The 17820-nt window shown below is 37.6% G+C and overlaps 2 protein-coding genes across 2 annotated transcripts in view; both read right to left on the bottom strand.

Annotated features, from left to right (window-relative positions):
• The window catches only part of LOC145737813 (uncharacterized), an 80929-nt gene extending 66980 nt beyond the window's left edge, over nt 1–13949 (bottom strand). The window contains exon 1 of the mRNA XM_081992671.1: nt 13814–13949. The gene's annotated coding sequence lies outside the window, so the exon portion shown is untranslated. The remainder of the gene's footprint in view (nt 1–13813) is intronic.
• On the bottom strand, nt 6807–8967 carry LOC145733448 (uncharacterized). Its single transcript, XM_081986277.1, has 2 exons — nt 8646–8967; nt 6807–8136 (listed from the first exon to the last, which is right to left on the bottom strand). Exons 1-2 carry the CDS (start codon nt 8965–8967, stop codon nt 7304–7306), a joined length of 1155 nt encoding a protein of 384 aa, XP_081842403.1. The 3' UTR covers nt 6807–7303.
• Nucleotides 13950–17820: the final 3871 nt, after the last annotated feature.

Raw genomic sequence — 17820 nt, 5'->3', positions numbered from 1 at the left:
GTGAAGTGAAGATTGTTTACAGGAAAAATTCAACACGTGCCTAAATTTTGAGGACAATTTACTGATTACACAGCAAATTTCAGTATCTTAACCCTAAGATTTCGAAAATACTGACTGAAATTGTATTTTAAAGCGTTTTAACTAATAATTCTTCCTTTTTGATGGTATTTATCACAGTTTGAGTAAAGTAAAGGTTGTTTATAGAAAAAGTGCAACACGTCCCTGGATTTTGAAGACAATTTACTGATTACACAGCAAATTTCAGTATCTTAACCCTAAGATTTCGAAAATACTGACTGAAATTTGATTTTAAAGCGTTTTAACTAATAATTCTTCCTTTTTGATGGTATTTATCACAGTTTGAGTGAAGTGAAGGTTGTTTATAGAAAAAGTGCAACACGTCCCTGGATTTTGAAGACAATTTACTGATTACACAGCAAATTTCAGTATCTTAACCCTAAGATTTCGAAAATACTGACTGAAATTTGATTTTAAAGCGTTTTAACTAATAATTCTTCCTTTTTGATGGTATTTATCACAGTTTGAGTGAAGTGAAGGTTGTTTATAGGAAAAGTGCAATACGTCCCTGGATTTTGAGGACAATTTACTGGTTACACAGCAAATTTCAGTATCTTAACCCTAAGAGATCAAAAATACTGACTGAAATTGTATTTTATTGCGTATAACTAATAATTCTTCCTTTTTGATGGTATTTATCACAGTTTGAGTGAAGTGAAGGTTGTTTACAGGAAAAATTCAACACGTGCCTAAATTTTGAGGACAATTTACTGATTACACAGCAAATTTCAGTATCTTAACCCTAAGATTTCGAAAATACTGACTGAAATTTGATTTTAAAGCGTTTTAACTAATAATTCTTCCTTTTGTATGGTATTTATCACAGTTTGAGTGAAGTGAAGGTTGTTTATAGGAAAAGTGCAATACGTCCCTGGATTTTGAGGACAATTTACTGATTACACAGCAAATTTCAGTATCTTAACCCTAAGAGATCAAAAATACTGACTGAAATTGTATTTTAATGCGTTTTAACTAATAATTCTTCCTTTTTGATGGTATTTATCACAGTTTGAGTAAAGTAAAGGTTGTTTATAGAAAAAGTGCAACACGTCCCTGGATTTTGAAGACAATTTACTGATTACACAGCAAATTTCAGTATCTTAACCCTAAGATTTCGAAAATACTGACTGAAATTGTATTTTAATGCGTATAACTAATAATTCTTCCTTTTGTATGGTATTTATCACAGTTTGAGTGAAGTGAAGGTTGTTTACAGGAAAAATTCAACACGTGCCTAAATTTTGAGGACAATTTACTGGTTACACAGCAAATTTCAGTATCTTAACCCTAAGATTTCGAAAATATTGACTGAAATTGTATTTTAAAGCGTTTTAACTAATAATTCTTCCTTTTGTATGGTATTTATCACAGTTTGAGTGAAGTGAAGGTTGTTTATAGGAAAAGTGCAATACGTCCCTGGATTTTGAGGACAATTTACTGATTACACAGCAAATTTCAGTATCTTAACCCTAAGAGATCAAAAATACTGACTGAAATTGTATTTTATTGCGTATAACTAATAATTCTTCCTTTTTGATGGTATTTATCACAGTTTGAGTGAAGTGAAGGTTGTTTACAGGAAAAATTCAACACGTGCCTAAATTTTGAGGACAATTTACTGATTACACAGCAAATTTCAGTATCTTAACCCTAAGATTTCGAAAATACTGACTGAAATTGTATTTTAAAGCGTTTTAACTAATAATTCTTCCTTTTTGATGGTATTTATCACAGTTTGAGTGAAGTGAAGGTTGTTTATAGAAAAAGTTCAACACGTCCCTGGATTTTGAGGACAATTTACTGGTTACACAGCAAATTTCAGTATCTTAACCCTAAGATTTCGAAAATACTGACTGAAATTGTATTTTAATGCGTTTTAACTAATAATTCTTCCTTTTTGATGGTATTTATCACAGTTTGAGTAAAGTAAAGGTTGTTTATAGAAAAAGTGCAACACGTCCCTGGATTTTGAAGACAATTTACTGATTACACAGCAAATTTCAGTATCTTAACCCTAAGATTTCGAAAATACTGACTGAAATTTGATTTTAAAGCGTTTTAACTAATAATTCTTCCTTTTTGATGGTATTTATCACAGTTTGAGTGAAGTGAAGGTTGTTTATAGGAAAAGTGCAATACGTCCCTGGATTTTGAGGACAATTTACTGGTTACACAGCAAATTTCAGTATCTTAACCCTAAGAGATCAAAAATACTGACTGAAATTGTATTTTATTGCGTATAACTAATAATTCTTCCTTTTTGATGGTATTTATCACAGTTTGAGTGAAGTGAAGGTTGTTTACAGGAAAAATTCAACACGTGCCTAAATTTTGAGGACAATTTACTGATTACACAGCAAATTTCAGTATCTTAACCCTAAGATTTCGAAAATACTGACTGAAATTGTATTTTAAAGCGTTTTAACTAATAATTCTTCCTTTTGTATGGTATTTATCACAGTTTGAGTGAAGTGAAGGTTGTTTATAGGAAAAGTGCAATACGTCCCTGGATTTTGAGGACAATTTACTGATTACACAGCAAATTTCAGTATCTTAACCCTAAGAGATCAAAAATACTGACTGAAATTGTATTTTAATGCGTTTTAACTAATAATTCTTCCTTTTTGATGGTATTTATCACAGTTTGAGTAAAGTAAAGGTTGTTTATAGAAAAAGTGCAACACGTCCCTGGATTTTGAAGACAATTTACTGATTACACAGCAAATTTCAGTGTCTTAACCCTAAGATTTCGAAAATACTGACTGAAATTTGATTTTAAAGCGTTTTAACTAATAATTCTTCCTTTTGTATGGTATTTATCACAGTTTGAGTGAAGTGAAGGTTGTTTACAGGAAAAATTCAACACGTGCCTAAATTTTGAGGACAATTTACTGGTTACACAGCAAATTTCAGTATCTTAACCCTAAGAGATCGAAAATACTGACTGAAATTGTATTTTATTGCGTATAACTAATAATTCTTCCTTTTTGATGGTATTTATCACAGTTTGAGTGAAGTGAAGGTTGTTTACAGGAAAAATTCAACACGTGCCTAAATTTTGAGGACAATTTACTGGTTACACAGCAAATTTCAGTATCTTAACCCTAAGATTTCGAAAATACTGACTGAAATTTGATTTTAAAGCGTTTTAACTAATAATTCTTCCTTTTTGATGGTATTTATCACAGTTTGAGTGAAGTGAAGGTTGTTTACAGGAAAAATTCAACACGTGCCTAAATTTTGAGGACAATTTACTGGTTACACAGCAAATTTCAGTATCTTAACCCTAAGATTTCGAAAATACTGACTGAAATTGTATTTTAAAGCGTTTTAACTAATAATTCTTCCTTTTTGATGGTATTTATCACAGTTTGAGTGAAGTGAAGGTTGTTTACAGAAAAAGTTCAACACGTCCCTGGATTTTGAGGACAATTTACTGGTTACACAGCAAATTTCAGTATCTTAACCCTAAGATTTCGAAAATATTGATTGAAATTGTATTTTATTGCGTATAACTAATAATTCTTCCTTTTTGATAGTATTTATCACAGTTTGAGTGAAGTGAAGGTTGTTTACAGGAAAAATTCAACACGTCCCTAAATTTTGAAGTCAATTTACTGGTTACACAACAAATTTCAGTACCGTAACTTCCAGATTTCGAAAATACTCACTGAAATAGCGTTTCTCCTTCATTTTCAAAATGATTTATCACAGTTTGAGTTAAGTCAGAGTTGTTTATGGAAAAAGTTCTATACTTCCCTGGATTTTATGGTTAGTTGGGGGATACGGAAGGAGCCTCGGGGGACACGGAAGGAGCCTCGGGGGACACGGAAGGAGCCTCCACGCGAGCAGTGTAATTATAAAATCAAACGAACTTACCTGTTGTGAAGTTCGATTTGAATTATATTAGGCCTCGTCGAAGTAAATAAGATCACTTGTAGTACCTCATTTCGAGTGTCTACCCACACAGTTTAAAGACAAAGAAAACACAACGACGCTCTCCCTTTACTACCGTCGTCACACCCCGACCCGATACTCATTTCTTCAAAGCCATTATTGTTGCATAGTAAGGGAAAAGCATTGGGATAGGGTGGGTGCTTATTTACTTCGACGAGGCCTAATATAATTCAAATCGAACTTCACAACAGGTAAGTTCGTTTGATTTTATAATTATATTAGGCCTCGTCTTCGTAAATAAGATCACTTGTAGATGTTTAAAGTAAATATGCAACAATATGCATCCGCTAAGTTTTTATTAAAGATGTAAAGGCGATTACCTAAACTAGAAACTGTAACACCTAAGGATTTTGGCTTGAAAAGCTAACTTAATCTTATATTAGTTAACAAAGTTTAACATGTAATTACAAAAGTTAACTTAACAAAATACCAAACACATGAACATACTTAACCTAATAATATTGCCTCAGAAAAATTATTTTGGGAAACTAAAGGTCTTTGATAGAATTTCGCAAAAGTTTTTGACTTCTCAGTCCAGCCTGCTGAAAGTCTTATAGTATCAAAGCTCACCCCTTTACGGGCCGCCGCGGAAGTCGCAGCGTGCCTGGTGCTATAAGCTGTGAACAAAGACGTATCTATTCCGCTCTTTTTCAATATGGTTTTTATCCACCTACTAATTGACTGCGAACTCACATTTCGATAGGGCTTTTTAGTAGAGATAAAAAGGTTCCGAAGAGAATCGTCTCTTAACGGTTTAGTTCGATTTAAGTAGCAAAGTAAAGCTGTAGCAACACATATTGTCAAATCATGCTTAAAAAAGGGCAGTGTCAATGTTGGCTGTAGTCTATTAGGACCCGAAGTTTTGAGTCTCTTGGGCACCTTTATTGTGATGTCGCTTTTAGTAATTACTATATTTCCTATTTCAATGTTGGCAAATGTTTGTATTCTTTGCCCTGTTGTAAGAGCCAAAAGAACAGCTAACTTTTGAGCCAAGATTTCTAGGGAAATCTCCTCGTTTGACAGAGTTTTAATGTAAATTAATACATTGGAAGGGTCCCAAGTTGCAGCATATTTGGGTAAATTGGGTCTTAACCCATACACCCCTTTAAAAAATCTTTTCAATCTATAGTCTTGTGCAACTTCGGGAGATGCAATTTGGGAAATTGCAGATCTGTAGCTGTTGAGGGAGCCATATGAAGCTCCTCTCTCGAACCGTATAGATAAAAATTCTAAGACTAATGGTACCGTAACATTAAATACATTGTTGTTTTTCTCTTGGCAGAACTGCCACCATAATTTTAAACCAACATTGTATTGTTTGGCCGTTGAATCCGATATAGAAGATGAGCAAATGTTTAAGCCGATATCAGGCACCTCTCTTTTCTGCAACGCTTGTAAGATAAGGGTCCTGCCACCAGGGAAAGGCTTTTCCAGAGGGGGTGAGGTGATCTATCAATAGAAAGAAGTAAATTTTTATCCGGTTTAAAATGAAGCGGATCTTCTGATAACAAAGAGCAAAAAACCGGGTACCATGGTTGAGAGGTCCAGTAGGGGACGACTATAATTCCTTCAGCTTTATCTTCAATAACTTTTTGGAGTACACGTAAGATAAGAGCAAAAGGCGGAAAAGCATAGAAATAAAATTTTCTCCAACTTATTGTAAAGGCATCAACAGCACAAGAATCTGGGTCTCTCAACCAAGATACATATTTTTTGCACTTTTTATTTGCCCTGGAGGCAAAAAGGTCTATTTCGGGATTTTTAAAATGTAAAGTAATTTTTTGAAATACATCACGATTCAATTCATACTCCGTGGCGAAATCTAGGCTCCTGGATTCTTGATCCGCCTCAACGTTTTCCTTGGACTTGATATAAGAAGCAAAAATAAAAATATTACGGGCCTCACACCACTGCCAGATGCGCTTTGTTAGAGCATTCAGTTTGGGAAACTGGACACTACCCATGCGATTGATGTAAGATAGAGCAGTGGTGTTGTCAATACGACACAAAATATTGACATTTGATAAATGAGATGCGAAGCATTTTAAGCCAAAAAACGCCGCTAGAAGCTCCAAATAGTTAATGTGAGAGGCTTGCTCACAGGGGCGCCAAAGCCCCCGGGATCGCTCACCATTGCAGAAAACTCCCCAGCCACTAGACGACGCATCTGAAAATATTTCCAGAGCAAACGATACCGTCTTTAAGGAGTTTTCTGCATAAGGAATGTGCGTCAGCCACCAGTTAAGGTCTTCTACTAATTTGTTCGAAATTTTCATCATGGAATTATAGTTACCGTTTTCTTTATGGAGGGACAGGAATTTTTCTCGTTCCAGCAATTTTGTATAAAGCCAACCATACTTAACTGCTGGGCATGCTGAGGTCAAGGTGCCGATAAATTGAGCAAATTTTCGAATTTTGCATTTTTTGATAGACATTAAGCCTTTAGTCAAACGTAGAATTTTTTCTCTCTTTTCCTTGGGCAAAGAAATGGACATATTTTTAGAGTTGTATATAAACCCCAAATATTTGCAACTACGAGATGGAACCAGACAACTTTTCTTATAATTAATAACAAATCCCAAGGATTCAAGCAGAGTTCTCGTTGCAGATATATTATTTTCGCACTCTGACTTAGAGGTTCCAATTAACAAAATATCATCGATATAAATGACAGATACCCATCCTTTACTCCGCAAATAGCTAACCACTGGTTTCATTATTTTAGTAAAAAGTAAAGGAGCACAATTTAATCCAAAGGGGAGACAATTATATTGATAGATCTTATTTTTAAATCTAAATCTCAAGTATTTTCTATCAGATTTCTTTATGGGGATAAGAGTATACGCATCCTTCAAATCAATTAAAGCCATATAACAATCGACAGATACTAACCTTGAAACGGTTTTATGATCTTCAATTTTAAAATGGTTACATTCTACATATTTATTAAGGGACTTTAAATTTAAGATTAGCCTTTTAGAACCATCAGGTTTAGGAGTTAGAAAAATTCGAGATAAAAACTGCCCTTTCACCGGTGTTACCAAACTAATTGCACCAGTTTTAAGTAACTTTTCTAATTCATTCTTAATACTATTAGCCTCTTTTACAGACCAAACTGGTTCCGGATATGCAAACCTTTGATTAGGGATTTTAGTAAACGGAATTTTAAAATTACGGATGCTTGACAAGATATTACTATCTGACGTAATTTCCGCCCAGTTATCATAAAAGTATTTTAGCCGCCCTGCGGTTTTACCAACCTGGACCACTAACGCCGGCGCTTCGCTGTTTGTGGCGCTCCTCTCGCCTTCCTGAAAGTTCCCCGATGTGGACGGTCCTGGGTCGTCACATTCTGAGGATATGGGGACGATCTCGTTTGATACTGGTGCTGCCTGGCCCGAAATCCCCCCTGAAAATCCCGGGACAGGCCCCTGTAGTTTAAACGGGGCTTCACAACTTTTTCCTGTTCTCTAGGCCTAGCTGGCGGCTTAAGGGATTTAATAGAACGCTCTATCTGCTTTGAGGCTTCTAGTCTCTTATCTACGTCACAGCCAAACAGCCACTCATCGGTTGGGGAGGCCAGGAGGCTCTCCCTGACGGTCTTGTCAAGGTTGTAACAAGCAAGCTCCTTCCGAGCAGAAGTTTCTTGATAAAAAACATCTGTGAGCAGACGACCAGCCTCACAGAGAGGTTGCACATACGTAGCCCCCCTCTCTTTTTCTTGGCCTAAGATAGTCGTGATTGCCTGACCGAGAGCAGAGATACTGGCGCCTATTTGGCTCTGCAAGGTAGATAAACGGGTATCCCTCTGCTTCACAGAGTCGGAAACCACCTTTTCTACAAGACTGTTGAGTTTTGGGGTACTAAGAAGGGGAGCGTTTTCGGGGACCAAATATTTTCCTATTAAAGACTCCTTCTCCTGAGAATGTATCCCATTTTCGATAATACTTGTCCACGTTTGCGCCATATCTGCTTGAAGTGGGGGACCCCATACAGTCCTATTTTTTGATACATTATCTCCGAATAATGAAGTATCAACTAGCATGTTCACTGGAGGGACTTCTCCATCCTGTGGCAACTCTTGGTAGCCGCAGCTTTCTTCTGGGAACAAAACAAGAAAATGTACCTAGGTACCTCACTTGCGTGAAGAGTTTATTGGGCTCAAAAGCACTAAACGTATTTTAAAGTTTGGCTCCAATTTTCTGTGTTCATAAACAGAATTAACTGGGTTCATTATGTTCATAAACAATAAACCCACATCAGAGTTCAGTTCAAGTCATCCCTGTGTTTTAAAACAAAACTGACTGAATCCATAGCTCTCATCCGGACGCTTCTGTGTTCATAAACAGAATAACTTAGGCTCATTGTGTTCATAAACAATGAAACCTAAATCATAGTCCAATTCTGTGTTCATAAACAGAATTGACCGAGTTTATTGTGTTCATAAACAATAAACATAATCACAGTCCTGATCAGGACATTTCTGTGTTCATAAACAGACTTTCCTGACCACAAACTACCAAATCGGACCGATCAGGTTTATCTTTACATCCGCACCCTTCCTTGATATAAGCAAATATAAGTGTCCCCGACAAAAAATCAATACTTACGAGGTGAGTCAACCGAGTTACCACGTAACCTGGCAGCTTCGGCCGGACCCTCGGATATCTCACTCTCGCTGTCAGTGGAAGGGAAAAGTACCCGGCGTCGACGGCGTACGGAACTTCTCGATCTCGAGCGTGAGCGCCGTTCCGAAGATGACGTCGACGACAAAGATGGCGAGGGCGAGGGGCTTTGCACCCTTCGACGGTGCCGCTCACGCCTTTCCGATGGTTTCATGCATTTCACTAAGTTTCGGAGATCTTCTTGAAGTTTTTGGACTTTTTCCTCCAAATCCAAACGTCGTTTCCGATTTCTACGATGCCCGGACATGATAACCGAGCTTTTTCACTAGCTAAACACTTTAAAAACGAAAAAAGGGACGACACTAAATTAACGAAAATTACGCAATTTTTTACCGAACGTACGGGTAGGCACACAAAACAAGAATGAGTATCGGGTCGGGGTGTGACGACGGTAGTAAAGGGAGAGCGTCGTTGTGTTTTCTTTGTCTTTAAACTGTGTGGGTAGACACTCGAAATGAGGTACTACAAGTGATCTTATTTACGAAGACGAGGCCTAATATAATTACAAACGACAAACAAAACCATTAGATATAACTACACTGCCGGCGTCCCCTGGAAACGTCTCTTCGAGACGGCCAATCCTTCCACCACCGAGTCCTACATTGCAGGGAAAATGCGAGATAGAGAAAGGTTCTTCTCAGAACCAACTCTGACGATAGCAAGCGTGAATATAGACGGTTTGACTAACAATAAGCAGGATTTGCTCTCAGAGTTCTGTAGAAGCACCAAGTGCCATGTTATTTGCATACAGGAAACACATAGGGATGCCAACTCACCCCGGCCCAAGATACCAGGAATGAAGCTTGCTATTGAGGTGCCACATATAAATTACGGCAGCGCAATCTTTGTGAAACCTGATCAGAACATAACTTCTGTGAGCTCAACAAACGTGAATAACATAGAGATTCTTACAGTGGAAATTGGACAATGTACCGTAACGTCCGTATACAAGCCGCCCGGTCAGGAGTTCGTCTTTGACGTACCATCCAATTTTGGGAATCGAGAGAACTGTTTCGTTCTGGGTGATTTCAATAGCCATAGCACCGCATGGGGATACGGAGAGACCAACACCGACGGTAGCCTCGTGGAAGAATGGGCAGATGCTAATAACTTTTCTCTCATCCATGACCCAAAACTGCCACCATCATTTCACAGTAAAATTTGGAAACGAGGCACAAATCCAGATATTTGCTTCACTAGCACTAACCTTGAGGCTAGATGCATCAAGATGGTATATAATCCCCTGCCAAAAACACAACATAGACCGGTTGGTCTGAACATCTATGCAGACATAAGATTGCAAACGATCCCTTACAGAAGACGTTTTAACTTCCGAAAGGCAAACTGGTCTGATTTTGCCGGAATTTTGGATGAGGCAGTGGATGGAATAGAACCTGCCCCCGAAAGTTACGAGTGCTTCGTCGGAAAAGTTAAATACGTTTCCAGAAAGGCAATACCAAGAGGATGTCGACAACAATACATCCCAGGTCTAACCACCGAATCGAAAAAACTTCTGGATCAATACACAAATTCGTACGAGAATGACCCTTTTAGCGATCAAACAGTGGAATCAGGTAACCTGCTTCTCAGAGAGCTTAGTCATGCACGACAAGAAAAATGGGTTGAGACAATCGAAAAACTGAATATGACCCATAGTAGTAAGATCGCGTGGAACCTGTTGAAAAAACTTAACGGGGACCCTATGGAATCGAAACAACCCAGTAACGTCACGCCCGATCAGATCGCCCACCAGCTGCTGATAAATGGAAAAACCGATGCAAAGCCTAGAGCATGTAAAATCCACAGAAACCTCGAAGGTGAAGCTCTAACTATTAATGCACCTTTCACAATTAAGGACCTTAATGAGGCCATTCACAGTCTGAAAAATGGGAAGGCGGCAGGGGTGGATGACATGTGCGTGGAGCAGATTAAACATTTTGGAGATAAAACAAAGCGGTGGATCCTACAATTAGTTAATAGGTGCTATTCGACGAAACAAATTCCCAAGTCCTGGAGAAAATCAAAAGTCATCGCACTATTAAAACCTGGCAAAGACCCAAGCCTCGCCAGTAGCTATAGACCTATCTCTCTCCTGTGCCACTTATACAAACTCTATGAACGGCTAATACTCAACAAAATTCAGAACTGTGTGGACCAAAGACTGATTCCACAACAGGGAGGGTTCCGTCCAGGAAGGTCATGCACGGGGCAGGTTCTAGCTTTGACTGAACACATTGAGAGGGGCTTTGAGGAGAGGAATATAACCGGAGTAGTTTTTGTGGACCTATCAGGGGCCTATGACACCGTGAACCAAAGGGCCCTCTTCTCCAAGATATACAATACCACCAAGGATTACGAGTTAACTAGGGTAATCGAATCTATACTACAAAATAGGAGGTACTATGTAAGCCTAGAAGGCAAGAAGAGCAGATGGCGGACACAAAAAAACGGTCTTCCCCAGGGTAGTGTTCTTTCCCCAATATTGTTTAACATATACACCAATGACCAACCCACACCTGGTGATACTGAGCGCTTCCTCTACGCCGATGACTTGGCCATCGCAGCCCAAGGAAAAAACTTTCCGGTTGTTGAAGAGATATTACAAAATGCCCTATTACGGATGTCAGCCTACTATAAAGCAAACTCTCTGAAACCCAATCCGTCGAAAACCCAAGCATGCGCCTTCCACCTGAACACCAAGGCCGCCGGAAGAAAATTACAGATCCAATGGGACGGTTTTACTATAGAACACACACCCCAACCGAAATATCTGGGAGTAACTCTGGACCGATCCCTCACGTATAAGTTCCACTGTCATAAGACCCGACAAAAGGTATCGTCTAGGAACCAGCTCCTCAAGAAATTAACGGGAAGTAAATGGGGAGCTCACCCCTCTGTGATCAGAACAACGGCTGAAGCACTATGTTTCTCCACAGCGGAGTATGCTTGCCCGGTGTGGAATAGGTCTGTGCATGTCAAATCTATCAATGCTGCTGTTAACGAGACATGCAGGCTTATGACTGGATGCATGAGGGCCACCCCGCTGGATGAGCTCTATAAAGCTGCAGGGTGCGAACCACCAACAACCCGACGACTAGCCATCGAACACACCGAAAGATTTAGGCAAACATTTGATAGCCGTCACCCTCTCTATGAAGCACCCGAGCCGGTGAGGCGATTGAAATCACGTAGAGGCTTCCTGAATACAGTACCGATAGACCCACCAGAAGCCTTCCCCTTAAAACAAGAACCCTCAGCAGGCTCCAGGCTGGACTGGAGGAGCTGGAAATCCCTCAACCGTCTCAGAACCGGAGTTGCCCCTGTAAAGACGAACCTCGCAAAATGGGGAATTATTAACGAACAGGATGTCAGATGCGACTGTGGGGTGACACAGACTATGGAACATCTCCTGGTTTGCGGGAACTGCCCGAGCTCCTGTTCCCTCGAAGATTTATGGCTTGCTAAAGATAATGCTCTGGACGTAGCCCGATACTGGGCTGACAAATTGTAGTATGGACTCGGACACGAAAAAGTAAAAGTAAAGTATGGTTAGTTTACTGGCTACACAACAAATTTCAGAGGCATAATCTTCAAATTTCGGAAATACTGACTGAAATGGTGTTTTAGCTTTGGTTTTAACTGGGAATTCTTCATTTGTGATGGTATTTATCACAGTTCGAATGAAGTAAGGGTGGTTTATAAATTTTATTTTTTATTTTTAGAATTTAGTAGAACAATCAAAGAATCTTTAACGAATTTACGTTCTACTAAATATATTCACTAAGAAGAAACAGAGAAAAAAATCGTACAGATAACCCGGAAAATCATTAAAATACTAAAAAGTGGAGCCAACAAAAACACACAAAAGCGGATCAAAATTCAAAAAAGACAAGGTTGGCTCAGATGATAAGCTCGATTCTAATGATGTAATTATACGCAAAAACATTTTAACTTACACTTAAAAAAGCTAATTATTGTAGACCAAAAGCAAGATAACACTAAACAGAATCTAATTAGCAGTAAATTAATACTAAATATTGTAGAATAAAAAAAAATAACAAAAAATTGAAAAAAAAAAAAAAGATAACTACAACTGAAAAAACAGAAACCAATTAATAGAAATAAATAGCTCCCATAAAAAATGCTAAACATATAATGAATATACAGAGTGTTCGAAAAATCGAAAGTTAGTAAGCGGTCGAAAAGTGTCTTTTTGCCTACAAATTTTGCTTAATGCCATAAAATTGTCCTAAAATATCTTAAAATACCCTGTGACTTGAACTACCACAAAAAGTTATTTACACATTTAAAGGCAAGTTTTACCACACTCAAAAACGGGCTCATTTGCTTTGCGGGCGGTAAGATGCTACTTTCCGTCTGCGTTTTAAATGGTAGATAATACCTAAAATTATGATGCAGTTGTTGAATTTGTCATATAAAATAGTGTTTTCTGCAGTAGTTCTCGTTTTTTTTTCTGTTTGAAGACAAATTTAGGCGTAAAATCCAGATCGAGACTCGAATTTTTCTCGAAAAACGACGGAAAATCGTCAAATTGTCCAGTTTGTCAAAAAAGTTGGACCTTTCATGCACGTTCTTTGGAAAACCGGACTAAAATTTTTATCACTCTGCTGACAGTTATTTTTAAAATAGGTAACACCTAAAGTTATTTAGGGATCAAAATTCAGATGGTGCAACAGAAATAAGGCCCTACCTAACTTTATTCTTAACCTAAGACGTAGGGATCCCTAAAACCGGATGGTGCAAACGGGCATAATTAAATTATCACAATTAATACAGATTTATGGCGGATCTATAGTTTATTGCGGTTAAGATCTGTCATATTATGTCATTTATATGTATTTCAGTTCTAAATTAGTGATATACAGTGTGTTTCGTTTAGCGTCAAACTCTTAGCTAGTTTCAATTCAAGAAACATTTTTTGAATTTTTACAAAAGCCTTGTATTACAACGTTTTTAAAAATTAACCAAAATCTTCTGTTTTTACTGTAAAATTACATATTTATTGAACATCTTATATGGCTAACTGATTATCACTAAAATTGTTTAACCTAACCTTAGTCTATATTACATACCTGTTGAATACGCCATGTAAACTTTTCCCCCACGATCAAACTTTTGAAACACTCGATTTTCGCGGTCGCGAGCGCAATGTTCTGGATTCCGGTATTGCAACCTGCTGCCAGTCGCGGACGGCGTCTTCTGTTGACGTCCTGGAGGAACCCATCGGCGTCCCGGCGCCTAAAAGCGACGACGCGCCGCACGTGATAGGCGGCCGACGTCACCCACTTACAAGAGCCGATTCGCCCACGTCGTTCCCCCTGACAAAATGCTTTATTTATTGTCAAAATGACGTCGTCGAGTGTATTTTAATTTGAAAAGTAGTGTCAAATTACCCTCCAACTATTGACGTCACAAAATTGGGGAGTTTCAGGTTACACAAAGCTTCGAGATGGGTATTTAGGATGATTTTTTTGCTACCGTAACAATCCTTAAAGCCTTCCTTTTTTTGGTAAATCTGGGTCTTTTAGTAGGAAGTTTAAACGAGAATCGATAAAGTCCAGGCAGGAGGGCCGTAGTAAAAACAGTTAGCCGACAGGAATGGCCCTATGAAAATTTAATTGCTTGATTGGAACAGCTGTGTTTACATTTCCATTCCATTCGGAATATTTGCACGGGATTTAAAAATACGACATTTACACGTCGGAAAGACGTTAAACTCATCAGTTAATCAGAAAATAAAGAAATGTTGAGGAGGAGGTTCCTGTCAGGTTAAAAAATGCCTGCAGATGTCGTTGGTGGGTGCATATGATTAACGGTTAATGTCGTGCATACTTTACGATGCAAAAGAATCAGTCGTTTAGCCAAATTGCACTCAGGAAAATTTTACGATCCCAAAAAGGAAAGACTATAAAAAGCATACCACAAAAATGAGTAGCTAAAATTACAGATTATTATTGTTCGCATTTAATTTTTGTTAAATTAGCTGTAAACTTACAAACTTTACTTAACCTAACGAAAAAGTTAACAAACTCACATCCTTCATCACTCTAAAGAATTTTGGCAATTTACTTGACTTAGTTAATTTATTACGATAGACATTTTCTGTTAGAGATAATTCGACGATAAAATAAAACCATTTATCGAATTTATTAGGCCATAAAGAGCGTAAATACTATGCGAATCTCATTGGTTAAATACAATGACACCAGTTGAGTTTAGGGAAAATAGAACGGGGGAGAAAAGCAAACAGAATCTCATTGACCATAGTGGCGCCTTGTTAATGAGAAAGTGGACGATTTGCACCAGCTGTCTCTAAATTTTCCATATCTACTCTACAGTTTTTAAGGCCCTTTATGAACCACCAACATTGTGAAACTTAGTCAATTTTGATTGGACAGTTGTCGGATGAATGTAAAATTAAATTTTACGTAAAAGTTCGAGTATGGACTAATGGTGGTAACACCGAATTTCTGTTTATTTCCACCCGACTCGAATTTTATTGGGAAATCTGAGAGCGTCCAACAATTTCAATCATGTCCATGTAATAAATACGTTAACCGACATCTGAATGAATGGAAAACAAACTTAATTATACGCACATTAACCAGTCTAAGCGCGAAAGTTAACTCGGTAGGAAGTCGGGATGGAACGCGCGTGGGCCCCAAACAAATAAGCATCCAGAGCTGCCGTTGGAATTTAAATTAGCATGTAAAAGTTGTACAGCTTGTCTAAAGTTGCCTCCTCATTAAAACACATCCCCTTTTTCCATGATAGGAATTCCCAATTATTATTTATTCACACTGAGAATAGCTGTTTCTAGCCCAAACTACTTAACCACTAGATAACAGTGAAAAATTTGTTTATCTTACGAGTATTTAATAATATGCTTATTATTCGATACTTTTGATTAGATAGTACCCAAAATCGATATATATCAAAAATTAAAGTAAAATGGTATGAGGTGACTGGGTAGTAGTAGCTTCCGATTGACCCTCGTGACAAAGAATGCGATTGGGACTGCTAAAAAGTGGAAGAAGTCCCTAATTATTACCATTTAACACCGTACCAATGGGTGAAAAAATTAAACAATACCGGGAAACCGTAAAAACTTGTATAAGTAGCTGAAAAGATGAGAAAAACTGGAAATGGCGCAGCAGCTAAAAGACAATTTTGTGCCTAAAAATTATGGAAAATATATTTTCCAGGAAGTTTCCAAGAATTTTTTCTGACAATCCCCCATCAAAGGTATAGTCAAGAACATTAAAATGCCGTCAAACTTGACTAAAACAATCATAAACACGATTTTTGGGTAATGTAGTACATTTGGTCAGTTAGTAAGTATCCTATTACCTCAAACCGCACTAAAATTCAAACCATCATAACTCGCTTATTTTTTGGAGTTTAGAGTAGTTTAAGCTACTCAATCGAACCGTTTTGAGCTCCTCTATTTAGTGTTGTAGAGCAAAAAAGTCTATGGCAAATAATACGTACAGGGTGCGCCAAATACCACAACCACTTAAATTTGCTAACTCACCCTGTATACCAGCATTGCTTATAAGATGTGAGCTTTGCATGGTTTGGTCCAGTGGTTCGTGAGGAACATTTTTGGTATCTTGCAGATTTCCTGTAACTTTTTGAAATTTTAGCTTAAAACTGATTTGACGCACTTTTACCCGAAAACTGGTCCGAAATTTAAACACCCTGTATCTCAATTATTTTGAGGATTTCAAGTTGGTTCAGCCACTCAAAATAACCGTTTTGAGATGCTCTTTCCATTGGTGTGGAACAAAAAATTCCATCGCAAATAATACCTACAGAATGTGTCAAAAACCACAACCACTTGAGTTTGCTAGCTCATCCTGTATACCAGCATTAGTTATGAGGTGTGAGTCGTACGGGGTTTGATTTAATGGTTTGTTAGCAACATTTTTGATATGTTGCAGATTTCTTGTAACTTTAACCGTTTTTCAGATTTTAGCTCAAAACTGATTTGACGCACTTTTACCGGAAAACTGGTCCGAAATTTAAACACCCTGTATCTCAATTATTTTCAGGATTTCAAGGTGGTTCAGCCACTCAAAAGAACCGTTTTGAGCTCCTCTTTTCATTGGTGTGAAACAAAAAATTCCATCGCAAATAATACATACAGGGTGTCTTAAAAACCACAACCACTTAAATTTTCTAGCTCACCCTGTGTAACAGCATTGCTTATAAGATGTGAGCTTTGCATGGTTTGTTAGCAACATTTTTGATATGTTGCAGATTTCTTGTAACTTCAACCGTTTTTGAGATTTTAGCGCAAAACTGATTTGACGCACTTTTACCGGAAAACTTGTCCGAAATTTAAACACCCTGTATTTTGATTATTTTCAAGACTTTGGGGTGGTTCAGCCATTCAAAGTAACAGTCTTGAGCTCCTCTTTTCAGTGATGTAAGGCAAAAAATTAACCGACAAACACCAAGAAAACCGAATGTTTTGCTCTTTCAGGTTATAGTGTGTTGGTGAAATTTTGACGTGAATAACAGTTGTTTTTCGCACTGTGATACTTTGACAGTTGACATGTGTCAAATCTACTAAAAAAGTTTAATTTTTGCAATTTCCATTATCGCATGTAATGGCTATTAAGGATTCACTCGATACTTTACAACATTCTTAACTTTAAACTTTAGCTTCGTGAGTAATAGCTATCATTACATGCTCGTTGAATAATATACTATTAAAAAAGTTCAATTAGGTCTCCCAGTACACCAATTACAATACCAATCCCTGTCTTATACATTTTCTGCAGCTAATCTAATTCCATCAAACTCCTGTTTTCAACGTTCCCCGTCGTAAACTTGAGAGTTTTCCCTTATTAGATTGCACAATACGTTTAGTAACTGAAAGTTTTCCCTATATTTCCGAACTAGAAACTTGTTGCTTTCGTTTCGGATTGTTCGACCGGATTCCTATCGGGAAATTTTGCTCCAAAGTCTCGTAACTCTATCGACTGCAGAGAAAAAAAACTATTTACTGATTTTAATTTTGTGTAAAACTTTTGCTTCACTTAAAACGATTATTAAATTAGTTTTGGAGTAT

The sequence above is a fragment of the Ips typographus genome, linkage group LG1 (genome assembly GCF_016097725.1).
Source record: "Ips typographus isolate SLU linkage group LG1, UJ_Ityp_2.0, whole genome shotgun sequence".
Taxonomy (NCBI): Eukaryota; Metazoa; Arthropoda; class Insecta; order Coleoptera; family Curculionidae; genus Ips; species Ips typographus.
The sequence above is the reverse complement of the archived record's forward strand: the minus strand, read 5'-3'. Positions and strand labels throughout refer to the sequence as shown.

What these genes read in the sequence shown, in the direction of transcription:
- LOC145733448 (XM_081986277.1), bottom strand. Translation starts at nt 8,967, where the DNA reads ATGTCCGGGCATCGTAGAAATCGGAAACGACGTTTGGATTTGGAGGAA. An exon ending in TAACTCGGTTGACTCACCTC is followed by an intron (nt 8,137 to 8,645) that starts GTAAGTATTGAT and finishes TTTTGTTCCCAG; the next exon opens with AAGAAAGCTGCGGCTACCAA.